Source organism: Lactuca serriola, chromosome 3 (assembly GCF_051521515.1).
Source record: "Lactuca serriola cultivar US96UC23 chromosome 3, Lser_US96UC23_V15, whole genome shotgun sequence".
NCBI lineage: Eukaryota > Viridiplantae > Streptophyta > Magnoliopsida > Asterales > Asteraceae > Lactuca > Lactuca serriola.
This window is the reverse complement of record NC_136410.1, coordinates 10,698,867-10,709,482: the sequence shown is the minus strand read 5'-3', so window position 1 is coordinate 10,709,482 and position 10,616 is coordinate 10,698,867. Positions and strand designations below refer to the sequence as shown.

The following is a 10,616-nucleotide window of genomic DNA, read 5'->3' as shown; positions in this document are numbered from 1 at the left end:
CGAATTCTAGAAGCTAAGGATAGCTTCAAATCGTCCAAGGCTATCTAAGGAATGGATTTGGATTGCTTTAAGAGAAGATTATCCAATTAGGGTTTAAGCTGTAACCCTTAAGGAGTCTACAAGTATAAATAGACCCTATAGCAAAGGGAAATCGACACTTCATCTAAAGTAGAGAACCCCTGGCCGAATTTCCTCCCCTCTCCTCTCTCCCAAATCATCCTCCTTGCTATTTGGTGTTTGTAAACCATTAGAGGAGTGACAATTGTGACTCTAGAGCTCCAAGACAACAAGATCAAACAAGAGATTCAAAGGTATGATTCTAGATCTGATTTAGTATTGTTTTTACTCCTAATTAGTAATTAGAAGTCTTGGATTCAAAGCATGGTTAATTAGAAAGCCTAGATCCAAGCATTAGGGTTTTGCATGCGCACATAGGAAAGTTCTTATGGCTAAAACCCATCACTAACAACCGATCCTCGGGGACTATTTCACCCCTACTGCTACTATCACATATATCATAACATAAACATATTATCGGACATATTTGGGGTGTCCTAACTACCGTTCGGTCCTATCAACCGAACTTGGGGACTATTCCCCTCCTACTACCACTATCATATATAACATATTAGGCCAGCATATAAACATATCATCACATACTGTCAGACATATCTGGGGAGTCTGACCTACCCTTCGGTCCTAACAACCGAACTCTACTACTATCACATATAACATATCATGTCAGGATATAACATATCAGGTAGTAGCAAACTTAGATGATATCACAAAGACGATCATCTAACATATAACTCCTACTGGTGGGCCGGCATTGTGGCCGTAAACCCACCGCTACTGGAAGGTAACTCACCTCAAAGTAGTTGTTGATTTGAGCGAGAATTGACTGTCTACTGTTGCTGCTGCTGTTCCGAAAGTCCTCCGGCTATAATTCCCACAAAACGCTCAGTCAAACACTGCTAGCTGAACCTAAGGTAAAATGACCATATTACCCTTGACCACGTCAAAGTCCAAGTCAAAGTCAACTTCCAGTTGACCCGAATCGCCGAGTTGGCTTTCCAACTCGTCGAGTCCCTACCCATTCGATTGTCCTTAATCCCGCCTCTACTCGTCGAGTTAGGCATTGACTCGACGAGTTCTCCTTCTAAACTAAGGTCCAAAGGTCCTTCATCCTACCCGCCGAGTTGCATGAACAACTCGTCGAGTTCATCTTCATCCGATGAACACCCCATGCTGAGACTCGCCCAGTTGTATGAACAACTCGCCGAGTCTGTTCTTGAGGTAAGAAGATGGCCTTGGACTCGCCGAGTCAGGACATTGACTCGCCGAGTCCCTCTATGGGTGAGTCTGGCTTTCGACTCATTGACCCCCCCCCCCCATGACTCACGACTCCACTCTGCAAACACAAAAAGGGGGAAAACTCGGGGACTCACGACTCGACTCGCCGAGTCCGATGAACGACTCGCCGAGTCGTTCACATGTAATTACTACATACATCTATTTTGCTTGAATCCAGCTCATGCCATACATAGATCTGGGCTCTTAGGGTAGGTTTTACACGTAAAGTTTCCAAATTTACGTGTATACATGCATAGGATGGGGATTTAAGGCTTAATAAAGACTAAAATGGTAGATCTAGGACATTCAAGCCATTTATTCCCATAAAGGCCATGGATCTGAGCTTCTGGAGCTCAAACATGCCTAGATCTAGAGGTTAATCAACTCATTACCATCCCTAATCCATAAACAAGCTTGGAAATGGCTCAAGAAGAACTTTAATAGTGCCCTAAGGACTCTTAGCATAAAAACCGAAGGAAACTGAGTTATACCTCAAGGAATCTCTGAAATAACACCAAGATATCTGGCCTCCTTCTTCTTCTCTTGATCTACCCTCCTTTTTCTCTCAAAATCTTCAAGAAATCACACCAAAACACTTCAATCTCACAAGAAACGGGGTTAGGACGATATAGGGAGCTCTGAGGGTGAAGGAGTCGGGCTTGGGGGCGCATAAGGTTGGTTAAATAGGGTGCAAACCCTTGAAATTAGGGTTTCATTCAGACAGCGGGGACTCGCCGAGTCGCCAACTTAAACGTGCTCAATAACCCGTCTCTACTCGGCGAGTTGGGCCTACAACTCGCCGAGTTCAAGGCTAAACATGTAAATTACTTAGATAGGTCATACGTACCAGGAACCAGGTGCTACAAACACTAACATGCAAATGGGTTTTTTTATAAAGACTTTCATAATTAGCTCTAAACCCAATAACATCTGTTTCCATAAGCAATACAATATCCCTGTATATATTTATTTAAAAGAAAAAAATTATAATTATAAAAATAAAAAATTATATTAAAAAAAATTACCCTGGATTTCCGTGAAGACTGAAAAGCCATTCACAAACAACATTTTCTACTTGTGTCAAACAAGGTTTAAAATCAATCAACCTTTCCTTAAATGGTGACTTATAAACATAAGAAAACTTCATTTGTCTCTTTCCTTTGACATCCACTACTGAGGTTGCTTCTTCATTTATATCTTTATGTTTGCTAGAAACAGGTTTTGATAGTCCTTCTAATGTACCCAAAGGGGGTGCAAAAGAAACTGGACTAGCATCAATAACATCAACATTTGGAATAACACACTCTGGACCAGCACTTGGGTTTCCCAAAATAACTCTATCCTTAATCTTTTTGTTTGTCATCCGTTCAGAAGAAATTTAACTTTGAGATGACTTCTTGGAACCTTCAGAATCTTGACTAAATCCAAGACTAAAACTTGGAACAAGATCATTTTTCAATGATCGAGTCTCATTTGAATCATTGTTTTTATTTGCACAATCTTCAACATTTTCTACCCAATAAAATTATAAAAATCATATATGAATAAACAATAATTATAAACACAAATATATATATGAATAAGCAATAATTATAAACAAATTACCTCCATCTTTATTTTTATTTGAGCAATCTTCAACATCTTCACCTTCTCCGTCATTCTTTGCTACAATAATTTTATCAACAGTACGATCTGAAATTACTTTATTCTTATGATCATCCTCACCCAAATTTACAGTCCCTAAATTATTAAAATCATAAATGAATCATCTATATAACATATTTATATATATTTTATGTATTAAAAATACATAAATAAATACTTACCATCATCAATACGAGTCAAATTCAAATTCACATCATCTTCAACTAGTTTCTGATTTAAACAACCATCAGTACCTATAAAATTCAAATATAAAAAATTAAAATCATATATTATTAAACTATATATAATAATAAAATATGCCTACCTTGATCCAAAGTTTTAAGAAAACTTTCAACAACTAGATCGCAAATAAATTGACTGAAAGATACACCTTCTTGGCTATCAATTAGACCCACACTCTTAGTAACATTTTTGACAACAGAATTTAAATTCATGTCCTCTTCTTTATTACATCCACTTCCACTTCCTTGTTCATCATCTTCATCATAATCACTTTTACCTTCAACGTGATTTTTACCAATATTGCCCTCATGTGGACCACTTCCATCCCCTTGACCACCAGAACATTTCCCTTGATCATAATCTTCAACATTTTCATCATCATTAAGAAAATCATTCCCATAATCTTCATCATTAACTTGAACAAAACCAGGTGTTAATATCGGTTCTTTATATTTTTGTGAAACATAACGGAAATCAAAACTTTCAGTGCTTAAATCTTCAACAGGAAATAACAATTTCCAATTTTTCAAATTTTGACTTTGAGGAAACTTCAACACTCCCTCGTCTATCTTTACAACAAGATCCTTTTTCAAATCCTCCATCTTCTGATACATACATGAAATTTTACTTTCATACACCTATATAAGAAAAAAGATACTTACAACTAGAATACTTAAACATAAAAAGTCATAAATGAATAAACTAATTAAATCATAAATGAATAAAACTATAGAATTCCCTCCACATCACTAACTTTATTAACATCAAAATCTTCTTCATGCTCATCACATAAATCCTCTTCACCATCATATTCAACCTCATCACCACCAGATTCCTCCTCATTATACTCAGATTCTTGAAATTCTTCTTCAACATATGCTTCATTAACATGTCCACATCCAAATCCTCCACTCTCTTGTAAAATATCCTCAAGAAACCTTATCTTCTCTGACGTCCAATAAAAAATAGTTGGACGTTTACGTGTGACTTGCAAATGATCAAACTTGAAAGTATCCACATACAACTACAAAAAACATATATAAAATCATAACATATATAACATCATATATGATTTTGATGTGTAATATATAATTAAACAAAAATTATACTACATAATCATATATGATTATATGTAAGAAAATCATATATGATTTATTATAAAAACAAACATATTTTTACAACTAACAAGAATAATAAATATTAAAAAATAATTCACGTACCATAAGGTATGCTACTGGTCCATAAAAGAAAGAAGATTATTTCTCTAGATTGTAAACCTTCTTCGTCCTTACCAAACAATCCACAATGTAATCGCACCAGTTAATGCTACTTAAATCAGTATCTCTTCTGATTAAATACAATGGATTTAGATTACATTTACCCATGCTTGTAGACTCACAGAAAGTATTAATAAAAAGAACCAAAAAATTGATTCTGAAGTTGTCATCTGCAGCACTAGTTTGAACAAGTTCATTCTTTAGTTGTTTCAATCTCAATTTGTCAATATTTTCAAACTGTTTCTTCCACTCAAACATTCAGCTCTCTTCATTATTCTCCGAAATGTAATCCATGTTTGAAAGTAATGAGCCACCAGATGGTAATCCTAACATCTCTTGAACAGACTTACTATCAACACTAACTTCACAATTATCAAACTCCACCTTCAAAGATTCGAAATTAAAATGATCAAGAACATAATAAACAATCTTCAACGGCACGTCAATCATCTTCATCCCTAACAAACTCCCAAATCCCATAGCCCTAACACAATCCTTCTGTTCTCTACTTAAACCTTGAATAACACCCAACAATGACCCGGGTGAACATCTATTCTTCAATGAAGGAAATTATTTTATAACAATAGCTTTTTTATCTTTCTTCAAAACTTTAGTTTCTCTCTTTGGTTTCTTTGAAGATCCAGGACGACTCTGAAAATCTGAATCATCTTCATCAGGTAGTTCACGTTTCTTACTTACAGTTTTGACCTTAACCCTCAGCTTCACTTTTGGTTGTTCAATAACTGTTTTTTTTGGATGTCTTTGAACGCGTTTGCGACACCTCATTCGCCTTCTCTCTTTTGGATGATGATCGTGCCTTCCTTGAGCTATCTACATTCCTTTTTTTAAATACAATTTTCATTACAAAAATAGTGTTAGTAAAAAATAAAACATACATTTATCATTACTATTCACTAATGATTATAAACAGAACAACAAATAAAAATACAAGCTAAATGTTATATACAATCCACTTAAAAGAACCACAAAATCAGTTATGATTACAAAAATAACTTTATATTCATGTTTGATACATAAAAATACATTTATCATTACTAGTTACCAATGATTATAAACAAACATATAAAATCATCTATGATTAGAAGTAAAAATAAACATATAACTAGATGTTATGTTCAATACACTGAAAAAATAAAAAAAAAAACAGTTATGATTACAACAAATAACTTCAAACATTAAGTTATATGTTTATTTCTACTTCTAATCATAGATGATTTTTTTTTAACTGTACCTTCGGAAATAACAACACTTCTACCGCATTCGATATTTTTCTGATTTTTGAATTTTTTTCGAACATAGTTTCTTTTGAAATTCTTATCTGTGAAAATATAAACAAAAACTTACATCAAAAACCACCACAAACAAACATAATAAAAAACAAAACGAGACAATCATCAAAATCAAGTTAAAATGACGAAAAACCTACTTAATCAAAACAAAAAACACCATTATCAACATAAAACGACAGTTAACTAATTAATAAAAACATACATTATCAATAAAATGAAAAATAACTCGCATTCTAACCTTTCATTTCGATTAAGGAAGATGCAACTTCGTTTATATTTTCTCATGAAGACATTTACTGATTTCTCAATAACAGGTAAGAAACGAAAACTAGGGCAAAATGAGATAAAGAAAGAAAAAGAGGGTTTCCTGAGAGTTCGAATTGAGACTTCGATCGAGAAATAAAAGAAAACAATAGGCAGTTACAGTATCGTAGCCTGCAATATTTATATCAATCTTTGTAAAATTACAACAATAGCCCCACAATCGTAAATTAACGGCGTTAGTTTAATAAGTTACCAACATAATTACAAATATGCCACCGCATAGCTTCAGAAACAAACATAAGCAAATCAAACGGTTATACACATATCTCACAATCTCTAATTTTTTTATTCTCAAGGGAACCAACATATATATATATATATATATATATATATATATATATATATATATATATATATATATATATATATATATATATATATAATCAAAATAGGGGGAGAGGATATTAAACGAAAAGAGGAGGGTTGAATACCTTGGCCCAAATTATAAGCGTCAAATTTATTTACACAACTACATAAAAAAAATGTATTACAATAAATGACGCATGAAGTTTTAAATTTTAAAATTGTTTATTTTGTTGATTTTATTAATATAATAATAATAATAATAATAATAATAATAATAACAACTAGATATGTTGTTCATGCTCCGTATGGGTCGTGTTCGTCTGATTTGAGTGTTGTTTTTGTTAAAAGATGCAGGTGGGATAATTCGACCCCTAATTTTTACAGATGGAGACGGATAGATAGAGACAGGAAAAAAAAAACAAAAAAATAAATATGCGGACCAATATATAAAAAATATACCAAAAGAAGAAAATGAGAGCAGGCAGAAAGTGCAACGGACAGGAAAAAAACAAAAAAAAAAGTTAAATATGAGGATAAACTCGGACTTTGCCCCGGGCCGTTTTTTGTGTTTTTTATGAAAAAATATAAAAGTTTAGACTGTAAGGACCAAAATTGTCATAATGACTAAAGAATTAAAGGGTTGAAATTAGAAAGTTTTTAGAAAAATTGTCAAAGTTGTCAATTTCTTAAAGTTTTGTGGCCAAACTTTGAATGTTAAAAGGTTTCTAAAAAATATAAATTTTTTTATTGCAAAGACAAAAGATGTCAAAATGACTAAAGAATAAGAGGCAAAATTGACAAAAAAAAACATATATATATATATATATATATATATATATATATATATATATATATATATATATATATATATATATATATATATATATATATATATATATGAATGACCATTTTTGTCAAATCCTTAGCAAAGATAAAATAAAACACAATTGAACATGTATATATAAAAGAAGTAAAAAATAAAAAGGTAAAAGTTGTAAAAGGAAAAAATAAGACAAAAAATCAATTAAAAGGGATACCATAAATAATTAGTGGTACATGTAGATTTAAAATTTAAACTAAAACATGTTTGATATCAAATTAAATGTTAATATCTTGCATAATTTGATAACATGTTTTAGACTTTTCACAAGTTTTAATGACTTGAAACTCTCAAACCAAAAACACAAATGTTTTCAAGTAGAGCCTTATTTGCTGGATTAGCCTACACGGCGAGCATTAGGTTGGCTAAATGATTTAAAACGGATGAGCTCTATTTCTTCTCTCAACGACAACCGAGCATTATTTAATGGGATAGGACCACATTATAAGATAAAAACGAGTTTCATTCAGCATAGAAACCAAATAGAATTACATAAAACATTCACAATTTTTTGTTACAACAAATACATAGCACCACTATGAAAACATACATCATTAGTTCATTACTATATTAATTACATGAAACATACAAAAAGTTCACCAGCGGACTACTTGGATTTGGTCAAGTTCAAACTGAAATCCCAGAGCTTCTTGGCGAGTTCCGGATCTTGAGCATGTTTGCTTGCTTTACCCAAGTTGCTGTCTGCAAAATACTCACCACTGACGCCCTTAACTTGTGGGTTCAAGGCGACATAGCATGTAGTTGCAGCTCCCTGTGGGATGTTCTTCAAGAAACGGTTGAAGACACCATAGAAAAAAGCTGTAAATACCAACATAAGTAACACATCATCATCATGCATGAAAAAAGATGACTAGCTAATGTCTTGTGAAAAATAATTCGTTAAATGAAATTAGGGGTTGAGAGATACCATTGAAACCACCATGGCGTGCAAGTCCTGTTGCAATAATTCCAGGGTGCAGACAATTCGCCGTTATATTCACACCTTCTTCCTGAAACCGTCTTGTCAGCTCTTTTGCATGCAATGCATTTGCAAGCTTTGATTGCCCATAAGCTGAGAATGCACTATAACTGTATCACAAATAACCAATAAACACCATATATTAATTGAATGTTTATAGAATATAATGAAATTAAAGGTCCCTTTGAATCTTGAAAGAAATAAGAGACGATTCAGTTTGAAGGTTTACCTGTTCTCGTCATTGATTTTGTCGAACCTAATGCCTTCTTTGTAGGTCATCCTATGAATCTCGGATGAAAGAATAACGATCCTTCCTTCTTTCCCACTTTCTGTTGCAGTCTTTTTCATGGTATCCAATAACAAGTTTGTCAATAAGAAGTTACCTACACAAAACAGAACAAATTCTTATTCATCACCATGTATGTTCCTTTCTGCATCTAAAACAACATATACAAGTATATGGAAATCATGACATACCAACATGGTTGGTTGCAAATTGCAATTCAATGTTGTCTTTGCTAAGAGAGAAGGGAGGAGTCATAATCCCTGCATTCAGACTTTTAACACAAAAAATTGATAAAATCAGTTCATTTCCAGCATCCCAACAAGTGTTTTAAATGCATGATCGATCAAATGAATTTTTCTTACATCAAGATGTTCAAAGGATACCCCTTTGAACAATATTGCGAAGCAAATTGTCGTACGGATTCAAGTGAGCTGATATCTAACTCCATCACATCAATCTTGGCATTCGGGATTTTTTCGACGATGCTTTCTTTCACCTTTTTACCAGATTCGAGGGTTCTGACTGGCATAATGACATGTACTCCACGTAAGGCAAGGACACGTGTTGTTTCTAATCCGATACCGCTTGTAGCTCCTGAAAGTCATATAAAACAGGGGTGTCAAAGGACTGAATTTGAGGAGATTTTGGTTTTATTTATTAGAACATGTTAGATTAGATGCAAAAACGGTTCATAATATGCAGATCACCTATAAATCTGAATCGAAATTGATTTATTGAAAGTATCTATTGACCACATCTCTACTTTATTATTGGAGTTCAGATTCTTAAAGTTCGAATAGATCAGGGTTTTAACTTTAACGTCAATAAGAATCGTCCATCTATATCGATGGATGTAAATCCATCTGAAAACTCATCGATTGGATAGAATTCAACTGATGATCACTAACCCGAAAAAACCGTGACACACACACGTTTGAGTTCGACGAATCAATATCATCAATCAGAAACAGAGTACACGAATACACACACCCAAACATGCATTAGAAGTAAGATTACCAGTAACAATGGCGGTGAGGCCAGCTCCATCAACTCCTTTAGTAACATCTTCAGCCGTAGAAGAAGCAGCAAATCCAGATTTGCCCGTGAATATTGAAATCCAAGTCATCTTTGTGTTCTTTTTTTTTCTTGGATCGAAAAGATAACCCACTGAGAGGAAGCTTTGATTGATTCCAAATGATAAGTTGATACGTTGGATAAAAAACACTATATATAACGTCGCAGATAATCAACGGAAAACCCACAGAGAGGAAGCTTTTATAGAGATGATTTTAAGTTGTGATGAAAACTTGGATAAAAACAAGACTTATATATAACGTCGCAGATAATCAAAGAAGGATATAATAATCGGGATAAGCGATTGAACTGATACTTGGGGTTTCACGTTTTAGGATAAAGAAACATGCAAATTAATTATAAAGTCAGACCGTCAATCTTGAAAGAATTGAAATATTGAACTAGAAGAGTCAATTGTTTAGCTCCACCAACTTCTACATATTCTCATTTCAAACCCCTACACTTTCTAACTTCAAGACCAGTATGTAAATTAGGGGGATTTTAAAGGGTCCTCTATGCACGAAACAATTCGTATATTAATAATAATTTCATTTGAATATATATATATATATATATATATATATATATATATATATATATATATATATATATATATATATATATATATATATGAAACAATTCGTATATTAATATTATAAAAACCCCAAGTAATTTCATTTGAATATATATATATATATATATATATATATATATATATATATATATTCAAATGAGAACATTCTTTTGTCTATCACATTAAAAAAAACACACATGTTTCTATTTATAATTAACTTCAAGGGTATTTTCGTAACTTTGTTTGTTATAAACGATTATTGTGTCTAATGCTTTTGCATGTTTGACGCAAGCTCGAGAGTATCATTTGAATTTAGAGTGATTCGATTTGATTTTTTTGCAACTAATCGTAGATCTTAGTGATTTC

At 32.8% G+C, this 10,616-nt stretch overlaps 1 protein-coding gene across 1 annotated transcript; it reads right to left on the bottom strand.

Moving 5' to 3' along the window:
- Positions 1-7,779: 7,779 nt before the first annotated feature.
- Positions 7,780-9,903, bottom strand: LOC145091468 (short-chain dehydrogenase TIC 32, chloroplastic-like). Its single transcript, XM_079029198.1, has 6 exons — positions 9,620-9,903; positions 8,965-9,196; positions 8,794-8,873; positions 8,546-8,699; positions 8,266-8,426; positions 7,780-8,156 (listed from the first exon to the last, which is right to left on the bottom strand). Exons 1-6 carry the CDS (start codon positions 9,726-9,728, stop codon positions 7,945-7,947), a joined length of 948 nt encoding a protein of 315 aa, XP_078885324.1. The 5' UTR covers positions 9,729-9,903; the 3' UTR covers positions 7,780-7,944.
- Positions 9,904-10,616: the final 713 nt, after the last annotated feature.